At 34.9% G+C, this 17,840-nt stretch overlaps 1 protein-coding gene across 1 annotated transcript in view; it reads left to right on the top strand.

Moving 5' to 3' along the window:
* The window catches only part of PLSCR4 (phospholipid scramblase 4), a gene marked incomplete at its 5' end in the record, with an annotated part of 66,198 nt that overhangs the window by 31,310 nt on the left and 17,048 nt on the right, over window positions 1–17,840 (top strand). The window contains 2 exon segments of the mRNA NM_001266547.1: window positions 5,207–5,234; window positions 6,391–6,501. Of these exon segments, the coding sequence (NP_001253476.1) occupies window positions 5,228–5,234; window positions 6,391–6,501 (118 nt within the window).

The raw sequence follows: 17,840 nt of genomic DNA, 5'->3' as shown, positions 1-17,840 counted from the left end.
TTATTTAGTTTCATACTTTCTTATAAATAAAATGTTTTATTACTTCTAATTACTTACACATATATTAGCTCATTTGCATCTTATACCATGAAGTACTGTACTAATATAAACAAATATTCAATTTTCACAGTATAAAATTATTTTTAAAAATCTTAATATTTATATGTTGATATAATGAACACTATATTATTTTAATTTTTGGAATATGCCATTAACATAATCTTCATTTTCTGATCTTTTTAAAGTTTACTAAAGGACATCCATCGTCTGCATAATATAGGTAATGTCACTATCCTGAACTGAAAGCAAATTTTGTAGCCACTTAAGGTGTACCCTAACTCATTTGTCTTTCATTTAGCTGCAAATAGGAAAAGCCCTTTGGCAATGTCTCCATTTTTTTTTTCTCCCCACTCCTTCGACTTTGAAATTCATTACAAACAGTGCTTATGAAATCCCATTTGCTAGAACATTACTGGATATAGAAGATGGGAATTAGTGGTGTCAGCTCAGAACCCAGAGTAGAATCTTACATATAATATGTGCTGAGTAGAATCATACAGTAATACATGCTGAGTTGCTGACTGGCAGACAGCTTTTTTTTTTTTTTCCCAATACCACTATTAAACACACACATTTATTCTTGGTCTCTTCATCAGTTAGTATGTCTTACTAGTGAAATAGTAGTAATAATGCAAGTTTATTGAAGATTTTTTTATATGGTAGGCACTGTTTTAAGTGCTATACAAATGTAATTGTTTTAGTCTTCACAATATTTCTGTGAGGTTGATCCAGCCATCGTCATCCCCATGATTAACAGGATAACCTAAGAACAGATCAGTCACTCAAGATTACACAACGATCAGAAAAAGACCTGAGATTTGAACCCACACTCTGGACCACGGTCCATACTGTCTGAAGTGTGCTGGAATACACTATTTGTAGTCACACAATCTTCTGCTTTTCTCCAGGTATTCTTAAGGGAAGATTAAGATGGACAAGGACTATAATCTCCTATCAGTTACACAATAAACACAAAAGAGATATCATGGTAGCTGATATAGGACTTTGCAGGAGCGAGATATTTTTCTTGTCCCTGCTAAGAAGCGGAAGGAATTGTTCATTGATGTGCTTTCTTTTCTCCTTGCAGGGTTAAAGGCACTGGAGACAGACACGACCCAGAGTTTTAGAATGCATATGCCATTTCCAAGCCTTGTGCCTGGAGATTCTCACTGCCCAGAGCCTCCCTTGCGGAGAGGCCAGGACAGCTTCCAGTAAATACTCTACTGTAAAGATCTAATCTTCCTTTTGAGTTTTGTGATTGAATTCTCAAATACCCCTGGTGTGAGTTCTAGAACTTGTGGTTGTATTGAGTTCTGAGAGTGTGTCACTGTTTACAATGGTGAAATTGACAAGCGAGCATATAACACAGCTGCGCTTGTTGGGTGCTGCAAGTGATATCCATTTAATAGCATATAGTAAGATACAGCACTCTTGCTATAGGATGCAATTTAAGATATCAGGGCTGCCTTGCAAGGCAGCAAACCTCAATCTCACCAACCTTGTCTTATCTAGCCCATGTCTTCTTTCTCTCTTAATGGGCAGCCCAGATTCCCCTGTATGCATATCATGCCCCTAAAATACCAAGGCCTATGCAATTAACAGCTCTCCAGACTTTGTAATACTGAACTGTTATGGAGATACAGCTCAGTTTCCCAATCTGGTTTCTGACAGATATAAAGCCAAAAATCAGTTTTTTCAAGGTAAGGCACTTTTTGTTGTTGCTAAGTGATAGGGAAATCTGAAGCGATTCACTGAATATTAAAGGAGGATTAAGTTAGCATGCATGCTTCTACCAACTGGAAATTATCCTGTCTTGCACAGTATTTTGGTTAAAACTATGTTGTAAAATTTTATAAGAAAAGGAATAGAATATAGGGTGGTGAGAAAAAAATGCTAGCAGCTCAGACAAGATGGAAGGTAAGCAGACTTCAAGTGTCTGAAGCTTGTGAGGCAATATGTAGGTATTTTTCTTTTATTTAAACTCATTGAGATTAGTTGCTTTGTAATACTTTAAATATTTCTAAAATTTTATTAATTTTTTCAAGTTATTCAATTACTTGAATTAGATTTGAACACTTAATAATGCCTGGCATTGTTGAGAACTGTTGTTTTTGTTTACATTGAGTTAGTCTCAGACATGCCTGATCATAAGGATCACCTGGAACTGTGTTAAAGGTAAAGATTTCCAGGCCTGGACCCCAGAGGTGCTACTTTAGCTTTGGAGTCCAGAATTCTATATTTTTTCCAAGTTTTATTTTGAAATTAAATATTTAAAAATTAATATTCAAATTCATTTCTTCATTGAGATTCAGCAATTGTTAAAAGTTTGCCACTATAGATAGCTAGATAGGTGATAGGTGGACAGATAGATAGATATAATAATTTGGCCTCTTTTCACTAAGACATTTAATTATCTTTTGTAATTAGTTTCCACTGTGGCTCCTTGATAGCTTGTAACCTATACTGTAACAACAGACCATTACTTGGAAGAAGCTGACACTCAACATATAACTGTCAAATGGTTCTTGTTTATTGTGAAATAATGCCATATATATAAATATGCATATTTACACATGTACATACCCTTTAAAAACTAATGACAAGATATTAGCCTTGTTCTTATCACCCTAATAGAACTTTAATATTGGCAGGAACTTAGGGTTCCTTGTGGGCCACAACTAAACAGCTACCCCTCATCACTTCTTTACACATAACCCTTTTATGAAATTTTATGTTTTTAATTCCCTAGCATTTCGTTATAAAGTTTTCCTCTATATATTTATCAGATAAAGTGCTTTGTTTAGAATTCCTGCTACTGAACATTCTTACGTGGAATCATACTACATGTATTCTCCAGTGATTTGCTTTTTCTGTTGTAATTTTGAGATTCATCTCTCTCCACCTGCACAATTGTAATTTGTTTTCACTACAGTATACTATTATATCATGTGAATGTACCAGAATTTATTTATTCAGTCTACTGTTGATGGACATTAGGCAAGTTTTCGTTCCTTTTAATATGAATAGTGTTATCAAGAACATTCTTGTCTCTATCCTGTGTACATGTGCAAGTGTCACTTGCAGGTACATACCTAGGAGTGTCTAAAGTTCTGGAAAGCTGTAGTCATTTTCCTCAACAACAGGGATTACCATCATTAAGGAATATAACTAACTCCTTGAACTCCCTTGGCTGGCCCAGAATTGGGTCTGACTTTTTGGTATGTCCCAGAATAAATAAATAAATAAATATATATATACACACACACACACCCACACACATTTATATTATGTATAATTATATATTATGTGTATAATTTTATATTTAAATATTGTTTAATATATTTAAAATATAAATGTAAAAATGTATATAACATATATTAAGTATATATTTAAAACTTTTTACATAATATATATTATATAAAAATAAATACATATCTTTAAAAAATATATTTTTTAAGCTTCGAGACACATAGGGCACTGCACAACAAACTCCAGCTCCAGAGGTGAGTGGAGATGGTCCAAGACTGGTTAAACTTTCACCCATCTTGGCAAGACAATCATTTCAGCTGGGAATCTGCATACTGGCTCATACTATGGCAATTTTCATTGAGTCAGCTCAGTGCCCATATTGATGACTCCCTCATACGGTGTTTGAATGCCTCTTTGACCTACTCTAACTTGATACTTTTTTACTGCACTTGGACGACACAAATGACTCTGCATTCTTATAAACATGATCACATATTGAAAAGTACATAGGCTTAGGATTTAGAAGCACTTGCCTTTAGCAGATTTGGCCATTTACACATTAGAGAGTTGTTATAATCAGAGATATATGAAAAGCATTGGGCCCTTTGCCTAACATTTGATAAGCATTCAGTAAATTATAGTCTTTGTTGATATTCTTGTTGTTATTCGTCATTACTCAGAACTCAGAAATTCAGATATACTGAAATTCCCTTCTCTAATAATAGCCACTTTTTTTTTGCCTGATTGAATTCAGAAAATTTTACCTTCACCCTCATTCCTTGTTTCAAATCTCATCTCAACTTCTAGTCTCCTTCTCTGAGTTATTCTCATAATGTTCTTATACATATTTTTAATTTAAATGTTTAACTTCTTTTGGTCTCTTCCTAAACATAACATGTCCTAGTCTAAACTTTCAATTTTTACCCTCCTTCATCCCCACTATCCTCCTCTCTAGTTTTGTTAATAGCATCACCATCAACTCAGTTACCTTGGGCTAAAACTCAGAATCCTCTTCCACTCCTCTCTTTACCTTAGTCCAGCAGCAACTCCTGGAGGCCCTGCTTCCAAACCGTGTCATGCCCCTGACCACTCCTAATCCTCTGCAGTGTCACCTCCCCTGTCTAAGCCGGCGTCAGCTCTCACCTGGATTGCTGCTGCCATCCCTCACTGCTCCTTGCTTCTACTCTTTCTCTCGGTGTATGGTGTCGATCAGATCTGATCACTCCACTGACTGAATCCTCCAGACTTCCCAGTACCAAATACCGAAATTGCCAACCACCTTGCCATGGCCTTCAGATGAGATCAGACCTCTCTGTCTCCATGTTTTACCTCAGTTCCCTTCACTCACAGTGGCCCAGTCACTCCTAACCGCTCTCTTTTTTCCTCCCATCAATATCTCAAGCTCACTGCCATCTCTGACCCTTTGCACTAATTTCCTATCTTCCTAGAACTCTCTTCCCACAATTGTAGTGTAATGTTTATTTGTCATAGTTCAAACAGCTCAAAGGTCACTTCCTGAGGCAGGCTTTCCCTGACTCTTCTAGAACTAACCATCCACGTTTCTCTTAAGCCTGTTACATTGTTTTCCTCATAACTGTACTATCTATAAAGTTAAACTTCAACATTTCTTGACATGTTTTTAAAAATCTCATCCTACTACAATATAAACTGCAGCACAGTAGGCAGCAGAGTGTCTGCTTCACTGCTGTACTCTCAACATCTATTTAGTGCCTCGTACATAATAGGTGCTCAATAAGTATTTGTTGAATTAATGAAGGGACAAATGTAAAGTAACTGGAGGTTAAAAAAATTACAGAAGTCCTTACCTGTGTCACTGAGTAATAATACTATGTATTATGTATATATTTTAAAGGCATTAACATTTTTTATTTTTCAGGATTAATTGGAATTCTTCAAAATGTCAGGTAAGTTTTTGTGAATAAATTTGAATATGCTTTACTTTCAAATGTGAATTTTGTGATTATTTTCCCTAAAGAGGGACTTTATTTCATTTTGATTTTTTTTGTTTAACATTTGGCGAATATAAATACACGTGTGTGTGTGTTGTGTATATATGTGTGTATATATGTATGTATATATTTATTATTTATGTATATAGATGTTCCTATCATTGTCAGAAAAAGATTAAAAAGAGACTTACAGTGGCGTATGTATCTACTGAATAATCTTTGAAGTTTGTGGGGAAAATTAGGTAATAAAAAAAAGCAAGATTAGGAAAACGATTCTGCAAAGAGAGGTTGTAGTAATAAAGAGCCTGTGGCAAGGCCCTGCCTTGGTAAAGGAGGGTGAAAGTAGGCCTTGTATTTTCTAGTAGCTTACATAATGAGAGAAAAACCACATTTATGGATTTTTGTTTGCTAGGAGATAAAAGTCAACTGGTTGTTTAGGAAACTCAGCTTTTTTTGTAGTAAGCTCAGAGAGAAATTGGTCTCTAATCTCAATAAGAAGACAAGGTGCAACATCATGAAACGGACTTCAGTACCTCCCTTGCAGCAATTACTGTGACCTAGATTGCTTTTAGAAAGAATACAGTGAAAATATGAGTCACTGGAGATCTAGACTAAACTATTGCTAATTCAGTTATATGTAACACCACTGTTTATTAAACCATTATGTGTTTATGGTGTTACGTTGTGAATTTTTTTAGACAGCACTTTCCAAAAAGAATTAGGAAAAAAATCAGCTTCACTCTCTAAATGCCTGTGTTCTCCATATTATGTAACGGGAAAAATAATTTTTGCTCTTATGCCAGGAATTTACTTTGTAGGTAAGAGTTAGCATCAGGGCATTTGAACAACTGGTATAAAAGCTCATTGCTTTGATCACAAGCACAATATAATTGTTTAGTTCTATTTTTAAATATGTGTTCAGTTTGAAAATTCATGAAATTTATTAATAGGTAGTGTCTCATATATGATGAATTCTTTTTATAGGAAATATAGGAGTGTATTTCCAGTTGATTATATTTTTTGATGCATACCAATAAGAAAAAAAAAGAATACATTTTGTCATAATATTATTGTTTCCTGTGTAAGTCATGTTCCCTCTCTTCTGCTGAAGGTGTAGTGCCCACAGCCCCTGAACAGCCTGCAGGTGAAATGGAAAATCAAACAAAACCACCAGATCCAAGGTCTGATGCTCCTCCTGAATACAATTCTCATTTTGTACCAGGTGGGTTAAATATTCATAAAGAATATTCTCCTTTCCTAAAAACCATACTAATGATTAAAATTGCTTTTTAAGTTAACAAATTAATTGACTGATTTAATAAGTAAATAAATATTGGATGCCGATAGGGTGCCACATAGTTTACTATCTGTCAGTTAGAATATATTCCTATAGCCATAGGATTTACAGACTTTTAGAAGGAAGTTGTGCAAATATTGATGACATTCTCTCCATTCTATATGGAGATATGAAGAGAGTGTTGTAAGGACACAGAAGACAGTATCTGACATTGCCAGGGATTTGAGGAAAGCCCTGACTAAGGAGGTCAAGTTTTGCTGTCATGATAAAAATTTCACAAGCAAAGAAAAGGGGGAAAGGACTATCCTTAGCAGAAAGAATCATATGTCCAAAAGTACAGGGTCGTGAAAGTCTGGTATGAGGCGTGCATGAGACACATGGCAGATGTGCAGAGAAATGGAAGTGAATGGCCATGGGTGCTGATTAAGGAGCTTATCTTTCTGGCAAATATTTTTATAAGTCTGCATGCACTACTGGTGATGTCTTGGGAGAATGAATAATTATATAGTGCTAGTGTAAATGTGAGATATTTCAATTGTTAGAAAACAATTTGGCCAAGTTTAAAATTCTAAAAATTAAAAATGCCCTTACTTTTGGCCAAGGAAATAGTTTCAGTTACTCTTGTCTTTAAATACATTTTAATGACTTATGTAATGATGTAGATACTGCAGTAATATTTCTTTAAAATATATATTTAAGTGTATATTTAGAAGTAGAAACCATTGCATTATGCCCTGAAGGGGGAAAAGAAACCCTGATATGTACAATATAATGGCAAAAGTTTTTTTTTTTTTTTTTTGAGACAGAGTTTTGCTCTTGTTGCCCAGGCTGGAGTGCAATGGTACAATCTTGGCTCACCACAACCTCCGCCTTCCAGGTTCAAGGAATTCTCCTGCATCAGCTTTCGGAGTAGCTGGGATTACAGGCGTGCGCCACCACACCCAGCTAATTATTTTTTTCAGTAGAGACAGGGTTTCTCCATGTTGGTCATGCTGGTGTCGAACTCCTGACCTCAAGTGATCCTCCCACCTTGGCCTCCCAAAGTGCTGAGATTACAGGTGTGAGCCACCGCGCCAGGCCAAAGATTTTTTTTTTTTTTTTTTTGGCTCTAGGCATATGATTCATGCAGCTCAGGTGGCTTCTGCACCTACAGTGTTTTCTGAAAGCATCAGGATTTCCTTTTTTCTCTTTTCCTAATGTGTATGTGTGTTATGAGGATAAAATGCATTATAACATACTGCATTAATAGCTCAACCTCTCCTAAATCCAAGGTATTAAAAATTAAATTATTAAATTATAATCATGCTTTATCTGATAGTTTCTCTATATGTCACTTCAGTGACTTCCAACATGATATACAAGATCTATCTTGTATTTACCAATTACTCTATATCCAAAAACCTGGACTCTACTAGAACAGAAACTTCACCATTTCTGAGAAAAACCTTGGTTATACATCATGTTCTCATCTGATAAAGCATATGTCTATTCTTCTCTATATCAATAATTCAGCAAGAGAGTAGGCTACATCCTTCAAATTAAATGACAAGATAAGTTGTAAAAATATTTTAGTTCAGACCACACAACTAGTGAATTTTCAGTTATGAAATACAGCAAAATTTCGCTCTGATCGCCACCTAGTGGCTAGACTGTAAACTTACAAAAATTGTCACTGTGAGTCAAATTAAGAGTCTTGAAATCTACTTGAATTATGTAGTGTTAATGAATTTATCTAAATTTCTTTACATAATTTCAATTTGCATTATAGTGTTGGATATGTGTTCCCACCAAAAATAATTTTATCCACTATTCTTTTTTGAAAGAATAGTTAAACCTTTGTTATGTTTAGTATTAAAGAGAAAATGGCATGATTTCCTGATGTTCAAAATAACTAGGAAAACTCAAATCCTATCAGGCAGTGTTTCTTACACCAGTATTCATACGCCAACACTCCATAACAGAGGTCTTTATTTACATAAGTCTGAGATGCTATAATTACACGAAGTTAAACATATTTTGTTTTGTTTTGCTTTGTTTTCCTGCAGAAGCAATCAGAACTCTTATGAAAACTTCAAAGCTTAGAAGAAAATATAATATACCAATTTCCCACATATAATGTGATCATATTTTTTCCTTCTTTTATCTATGGATAATACATACTTATAACAAAAATCATTCAATTACATAAACGTGTATTTAATTTTAAAATAAATATAAATTTAATTTTAAAAATATAATCTCCATATGGATGGCCTCAAAATCTAAATAGTAATTTTTTTCTGATTTATTGATCTTCAAGTTTTATAACATGAGGTGCTTTTATATTAAAAGTACATGGTAAATTAATCATTAACTAATTGAAGTGATATAATTAATATTCTTGATAATTCGTATGATTTTTAGTTGCATTGTTATTTTTAATAATGGTTAAAAAAAGAAGGTAGGGATATCTGATTTCTAGTCCAACTTGGATGCTCTTAAATACAATTCTTAAAAGAATTAAAGTATATTCTTCATGACAAACTTAAATACATACTTTCCTTCACTTTTTTCCAAATACATTATACTTTTTTCTCACTTAACTCTAATTTGACATTGCTTCCTGTTACCATTCTTTTTCCTTTAGTCTGCTTACTCTCAGTTTCTGTCAAAAACTGTGTTCCTACTCTTAGAAGCTGTTGTTTCCAGAATTATTTGGTCTACTCCCCTGGTCTTCCCTGCCCTTCCCTGTCTCCTTCTCTCTCCTCTCCCAGTCACCCTTCCTTTTACACACTCTTCTAAGTGATCTTGTTAATACTGAAGGTTTCCTTTTCCTTCATCACTTATGAGCTACATACCCACAGATCATGTCAGTCTGCTAGTCTCTAAACTTGCACTTCCAACCACCTATAGACTGCTTCTCATGAAAAACCATTGAATCTCAAACTCAATGACAACCAGCCCAACTTTGTTATCTTGCTTCTAAACTCTATTTTTTTCCTCCATTCTTCCCACACACTAGAGGCCTGTAGGATCCCAAGCCAGAAACTTGAGAATCTTTTCTCATATCCAGTCCACTTCAAAGTCAATGTTGTATCTTAAATGTCAATTACCATTTCTCCACTCTATGTTCCTTTCACCAAAATCAGCCTTCCTTGCCTTCTAGCCAGACCTTTGCAAGTACTTCCTACCTAATCTGACCTCCTATATAAATAATTCTAAATGTAAAACTAATCACTTTACTTTGCATTTGATTGGCATAAAGTTCAAAGTCTTTCATAATCTTCACTGCATCCTATCTTTCTAGCCTTGTCTACTAAATCTCCACACACAGTGGTTTGTCTTGCAATAGTGAGCCTCCTCTATGCACCTGCTTGTTCTTGTCTGTTTGCCTGTGAAACCTTTCCCCATCATGGAGATGCTGGCTAGGTCTAGTGGGTTAGCACCTATGTCATAGTATACCTTCTCTGCATAGGTTAGGCACCCCTCCTGTCTAATCCCTTAACACATTATGCATCTACCTATGATTATGCCAATTACTTGCTTTGTGACCATTCACCTTTTTTTATACATCTTTGTAGCCTCCACAGAACTTGCTGCCCTTGGAGATAGGCATGCATTTGTATGTCTTTCTGTCTTATATTTCTAGCAGCAAGCACAGAAGCTGGTCCTTGAAATGGGCTTGAGGAATATTTCATAGATAAAAGAATCTTTGATTTGTCTCGTGACCTTGTTTTTTAGTGTTAGTAGAATTTCACGATTCCTGACTATTACGAGTGGCATTTTTATGAGTAACCAAAATGTCTTAGACTTCACCTTCAAAGACGACTGGCTTTCACAGTCTTGGTTGACCCCAGACTACTGCATAGTCCCATGATGTCCCATGGAGGTGAAAGGGTAGAACTTAAGGACTTAAAAATAGCTGCTAGCTAGAGATGCCAATCCAGTGCATAGGCCCAAAGCCCTCCATTGGCGTGCTCTTCTTCCTTGCCTCTGATCTAGGGGGAGTATTAACATGATGTATTTAAGGACATTTCTGCAGTCAGAATGCTGGAATTCTAATTCTCCTCCTTATACATCAGCTAGTGACATTCACCAAGTTATTTAACCTCCCTATGCCTCAGTTTTCTTCTCTATAAATTAAGGATAATAATAGTATCTACTATATAGAGTTGATGTAAAGATTACAAGATTTAGTACTTGTAAAGTTGTTAGAATAAGGGCTGGAATATGATGAGAGCTCAATGAGTGTTAGTTATTATCTTTCTTTTTCTTTTCTTTTTTTAATAAACATAGCTTTCTCTAATAGGACTTTCTTCCAGATCTGGATGGTATCCAGGATCCAGTTCTTTGGGGGCTCTGAGAGAGACCATAATCTCCACCTTATCACATTTAAGTGAATTTTTAATTCTGCAAGAGTGACCTTTTCAAAAACCAGCTGCTAATGGGACTGTCTACATTTGTTTGTTTGTTTGTTTTTGAGACAGAGTGTTGCTCTGTTGCCCAGGCTGGAGTGCAGTGGCGCAATCTCGGCTCACTGTAACCTCTGCCTCCCGGATTCTAAAAGATTCTCCTGCCTCAGCCTTCAGAGTAGCTGGGATTACAGGCACAGACCACCACACCCGGATAATTTTGTATTTTCAGTAGAGACAGGGTTTCACCATGTTAGCCAGGCTGGTCTCAGACTCCTGACCTCAGGTGATCCACCCACCTCGGCCTCCTAAAATGTTGGGATTACAGGCGTGAGCCACGGCGCCAGCCGGGACTGTGTCTACATTTTTCAGGAGATGTCAATCCCTTCCCTACAAAGCTGTGTGGCATTGCTCTTTGATTACAAAAGACAGAAGATTGGCTAGTCCTATAGACCTACAGTTCCCAAAACTGAGTTTACTTAGGGAAATGTAATACCATTTGTGGAGCTGTAACAATACAGCCCAAATTGGGCTTCTACTGTTGTAGCCTTGTTCATTTTTGCACACTTATCTGGACACGAGGTGAATCTCAGCTTTTAACATCTTTCAGCTGTCATCTGGACCGAAAATCCCATAATTTTTGGGCAGATACACAAAAAAAACACATATACATACATATACACATATTACAAGGAAAAGCGGTAATTTTCAGAAGGAAACTACAGTTTAACCTATATTTAGGTAAGATTTATATTTTTCTTCAAGGTGGAAATCTACAGAGAAAAATCTCCAACCATAGTAAAAACAAGCACTTATATGATTATACATTGCAATGTTGCAACATTGTTTCCATCTTTTTCATTTCAAAACAGAATCTTTGCTTTCGTTTTATTAGTTAAATAAAAGGATCTTTAGACCATTGGCTTTCAAATATTCTTGATGATAATCTAATATAACACATAGTGAACAATACATATATATATATATATTTAATATATTTATATATAAGTAACACAAGTTTCACCAGACAACACTAAATATAAAGTGAATATATAGCACACTAATAATACAGTTTCATATTTTCTATTTTATTCTTCTCTAGTTGACTATATTTTCAAAATTAATATTTGAATTATTAAATTGATTTTAATGATCTATGAATATTTCTTCAGTTTGCAAAATGCTGTATCAAAACAGTGTTTCTCAAACTTAGTAGTTGATAAGAATTGATGAAATATCAGACAAGGCCGGGCGCGGTGGCTCACACCTATAATCCCAGCACTTTGGGAGGCCGAGGCGGGTGGATCATGAGGTCAGGAGATCGAGACCATCCAGGCGAACACGGTGAAACCCCGTCTCTACTAAAAATACAAAAAAAAAAAAAAAAGAAATATCAGACAAAATATACTTGGAGAAAAAAATTATTACTAGAGCTGATGGTCATTTTGTAATAATGAAAATGCCAATCATCACAAAGACAGAATGAGTATAAACATATATATACATAAAAACAGTGCTCCAAAATATATGAAGTAAAACTGGTAGAATTGAAGGGTGAAATAGATAATACAATAAATAATAGTTGGAGACTGTAATACCCCACTTACAATAATAGATAGAACAACTAAGCAGAAGATCAAAAAGGAAACAGAAGATCTGAACAACACTATAAACGAAAATGGGCACAACAGACAGTCTACGACAGACATTCTAGACATAATAGCCTAATAGAACACTCTGCCGAACAACAGCATAATACACATTCTTCTTGAAACATACGGCATTCTACAGTATTGTGGTTAGGTCATGAAACAAGTCTCAACAAACTTAAAACAATTAAAATCCTGTAGAGTATATTCTTCTACCACAGTGGTAGAAGAATACTTTTAAATGACAATAGGGGCAAAAAAAAAAATCACACACAGGCAAATTAGAACATACTTTGAGATGAATGAAAACAAAACACAGTATACCAAAACATATGAGATATAGCTAAAGAAGTGCTTAGAGGAAAATTTATAGCTATAAACACCTCCATTAAAAAAAGGGAAGATATCAAATCAGTAATCAAACTTTCCACTTTAAAGAAAAACCAAGTCAAGCAGTAGGAAATAATAAAGATTAGAGCAGAAATAAATAGAAAAAAGAAAAATAAACAAAATCAGCAAAACAAAAAAATTGTTCTTTGAGAGGATCAACAAAATTAAGAAACCTTAAGTCAGACTGACCAAAAATAAAAATGAAAAAAGCACCTCAAATTACTAAAATCAGGAATGAGGCTCCTACCACAGAGAAATTGAAAGTATCTTAAGGGAATAATATGAACAATTGTTTGTACAATTTATTGTATGCCAATAAATTAGGAAACCTAGACGAATGGACAAGTTCCTAGAAAGATGCAAACAATTGAAATTGACTCAAGAAGAAACAGAAACCCTTAACAGACTTATATAACAAGTAAAGAGATTGAATTTTCATGTAAAACTTTTCCACAAAATATAGCTAAGGCCTAGATGGCTTTAATAGTGAATTTTGGCCGGGCGCGGTGGCTCATGCCTGTAATCCCAGTACTTTGGGAATCTGAAGCAGGTGGATCACCTGAGGTCAGGAGTTTGAGACCAGCCTGACCACATGGCGAAACCCCATCTCTACTAAAAATACAAAATTAGCTCGCACGCACCTGTAATCCTAGCTACTCGGGTGGCTGAGACAGGAGAATGGCTTGATCCCAGGATGCAGAAGTTGCAGTGAGCGAAGATTGTGCCACTGTACTCCAGCCTGGGCGACAGAGTGAGACTATGTCACAAAAAAAAAAAAAAAAAAGGAAATTTTACTAAATGCTGCATGAAGGTTTTAATACCAGTCATTTACAATGTCTTCTATAAAAATTAAAGAATACTGAATTCTTCCTAGCTAATTCTACGAGGCCAGTATTACCCAATTAGCAAAATCTGACATAGAGATCACAAGAAAAGAAAACTAAAGATCATATCCCTAATAAATACAAGATCAGACTTGTGCAATAGATTACTAGCAAACCAGATTTAGGAACATAAAAAAGGATTAAATGCCATCACCAAGTGGGATTTATCCCAAGGTAAGAATGGTTTATCGTATTAAATATCATATTAAAATCCATCAATGTATGTGCTATTTTAATAGAATATAGTACAAAAACCACATGACCACATCAGTAAGCACAGAAATCACACTTGACAAAATACAACATCCTCCATGATAAAAACATTTAAGAAACTAGAAATAGGAGGAAGTCCCTCAATCTGATAAAGACTACCTGTGACAACTCACACCAAACATTATATTTAGGAGTAAAGACTGAAAACATTCATTTCATCTAAGATCAAGAATGAGACAGGGTATCTTTCTTGCCACTTCTATTTAGCATTGTACTGGAAGTTCTGGCCAGAGCAATTAGGCAAGAAAAAGAAAGAAACAAAACTATCTCCATTCGCAGAAGAAATGACCCTATATATGTAAAAAGTCTAAGTTGGGTGCAGTGGTACACTCCTGTACCCCTGTAGTCCCAGCTACTTGGAGGTTAGGGTAGAAGGATTGATAGAATTCAGGGATTTGACATTGCAGTGAGCTATGATCATACTACTGCGCTTCAGCCTGGGTGACGGAGTGAGACCCTGTCAAAAAAAAAAAAAAAGCAAAACAAAAAAAAACCATGTATACACACAAACAACACAGTAAATAAGCTCAGCAGTGTGTTAGGATATAAGATCATTATACAGAAATCCAAATGTATTTCTATATATTAACAATGAACAATGTAAAAAATTAAAATTATAATTCCACATACAGTAACATTAAAAATAACATACCCAGAAATAATTTTAATGAAAGGAGTAAAATATCTTTCATATTGAAAACTATAAAACATTGTTGAAAGAAACTAACGAAAACTACGTAAGTGGAAAGGCATTTTACAGATTTAAAAAGTAAATATTGTTAAATGGAAATGCTCCTTAAATTGATCTACAGATTAAACGCAATTCTTATCACAGTGGAATTTTTTAAATTGACAAGCTATTCCTCAAATAATATGGAAATGTAAGGGATTCAGAATAGCCTAAACAATCTTGAAAAAAGAATGAGAGGACTCACAATTCCCAAATTCCAATTTACTATAAAGCTGCAGAAGTCAATACCACAGTACTGGCATAAAGATAGACATATAGACCAATGAGATAGAACTGAGAGTCTAAGAAGTAAACCCAAACATCTGTGGCTAACATTTTTGACAAGCATGACAAAATAATTCAATGGGGAAAGAATACTCTTTTCAGCAAAGGATCTGAGACAAATGAGTATCAACATACAAAAGAATGATTTGAAACTGTGTCTCGCCCTATACACAAAAACTCTAAATGAATCACAGATCTATGTGTTTGAAAGACCTATGTCTAAGAGTGAAAACTATAAAACTTTTATAAGATATAGATGTAAGTATTTATGTCCTTGGATTAGGCAATAGTTTCTTAGATATGATATGACACTCTAAAGCACAACCAACCAACAAAAAATAAATTGGACTTCATAACAATTAAAGAGTTCTGCGCATCTAAGGACACTATAAAAGAGAAAAGACAACCTACAAAATGAGAGAAAACACTTGCAAACTATCTGGCAAAAGGCTTTTTGTCTTGAATATGTAAAGAACATTTATAATGCAACAATACAAAGACAAATGATTCAGTTTTTTTTTTTTTTTTTTTTAGAAGGAGTCTTGCTCTGTCGCCCAGGCTGGAGTGCAGTGGCCGGATCTCAGCTCACTGCAAGCTCCGCCTCCCGAGTTTAGGCCATTCTCCTGCCTCAGCCTCCCGAGTAGCTGGGACTACAGGCGCCCGCCACCTCGCCCGGCTAGTTTTTTGTATTTTTTTTAGTAGAGACGGGGTTTCACCGGGTTAGCCAGGATGGTCTTGATCTCCTGACCTCGTGATCTGCCCGTCTCAGCCTCCCAAAGTGCTGGGATTACAGGCTTGAGCCACCGCACCTGGCCATGATTCAGTTTTAAAGTAGGCAAAAATATTTGAATAGATAGTTCTCCAGAGAAGATATACAAATGGCCAATAAGCACATGAAAAGATGCTGAACATCATTAGTAATCAGAAAAATGCAAATAAAAATCACAATAAGATACAACTTCATACCGACTAAGATGACTAAAATAAAAACAGGCAATAACAAGTATTGGTGGAGAATATGGAGAAAGTAGAACTCTCATATTTGCAAGTGGACATGTGAAATTGTAAAGCCACTTTGGAAAACAGTTTGGCAGTTAATAATGGAGTTACCAAATATTTCAGCTCATTTCACTCTTAGCTAGAGAACTGAAAACATATGTCCACACTAAAACTTGTACATGGAGGATCACAGCAGTGTTATTTATAATAGCCCAGAGTGAAAACAACCTAAATGTCCATTGACTGATTAAAGGATACCTAAAATGTGATGTATGCATACAATAGAATACTACTTAGCCATAAAATGGAATTAAGTTCTTATATGTGCTACAACATGGATGAACCTTGAAAACATGTTGACTGTAAAAAAGAAGACATAGAGGCCTATTGTATGTTTTCATTTATATGAATTGTGTAGATTAGGCAAATCCACAGAGGTAGTAGTGGTTTTCAGGGATTGTGGGGAAGAGGAAATGGAAATTACTGTTAATGGGTGTGGATGTTCTTTCTGGTATGATGAAAATTCTGGGTTTAGGTAGCAGTGATGGTTGCACAACTTTGAGAATATAGTTAAAACCACTGAATTGTGCATTTAAAAAAAAGGATTGATAAAATAAAATGTTTTGTTAATCTTAGGTTTTGCTGTAGAGATCCTGATGCAATAGATTGGAATGAGGCCCAGAATCTGGAATTTTAGTAAGAACTCCAGATTATTTTGAAGGACTTGGTATATTGAGCCACAATTTAAGAAAAAATATGTTGAGGTGATTTTTTTTTCTAAATTTAAACATCTATCTTTGAAAATCTGAAAAATCTAGTTCCATTTTTAAAAGTTGCCTTCATGTCTTGTCACCAAGGCTTCAGATTTTACAGTTCAAGTCTTAGGTAGCATTCCCTGCTAATAAAAAGTTGTTTTATTTAATTTAAACTAAAATAGATCCACAGTTGGACCCCTATATTTGTGAATTCTTCATCCATGGATTTACAAAAGTTTGGATTAAAAATATTTTAAAATTGCAATTAAAAATGACAATAAAAATTATACAATAAAAACACGAAAGCAATTTATATTAGCATTTACATTGTATTAGCTATTATAAGTAATCTAAACATCATTAAAGTATATGGGAGGCTGTGAGGAGGTTACATGCAAGTACCACACCATTTTATATAAGGGACTTAAGCTTTTGTAGGTTTTGGTATTTGAAGGAGTCCTGGAACCAATCCTCCATGAATATCAAGGGACGACTATACTGAAGTCTTAACATAAAATATCTTGACTTACACAATTTATTTTGTTTTCAACCACAAGACATTATTCCTTAAATTCTCTATGACAGGAGAAAAACCTTTCTTTATCTGAGCCTGGCCTTCCTAACATTTCAGAGAATATCACTTGTGGGCTGCTGTGGCTCTACTACTCACAGGATTTCAGTTAGGGCTACAACACCTTCTCGATAAGTTAGGGTCTGTTGCATATTTCTGGGTAGACAACCAGGACCCAGTTATTTATAAATTTTAATTAATTAATCTTAAAAACTTGGAAAGTGAAACAAAAATAAATTAACAATAATCAAAGTTATTCAAAAAATTCCTGGTAACCAGAGCTAGATAGATATACAGTAATGGCATTCTCATACTTATTGTTGGCAATTCTTTGAAT

Source organism: Macaca mulatta, chromosome 2 (assembly GCF_049350105.2).
Source record: "Macaca mulatta isolate MMU2019108-1 chromosome 2, T2T-MMU8v2.0, whole genome shotgun sequence".
In the NCBI taxonomy this organism is placed as follows: domain Eukaryota; kingdom Metazoa; phylum Chordata; class Mammalia; order Primates; family Cercopithecidae; genus Macaca; species Macaca mulatta.
Note: the sequence above shows the minus strand (reverse complement) of the source record. Positions and strands in the feature narration are given on the sequence as shown.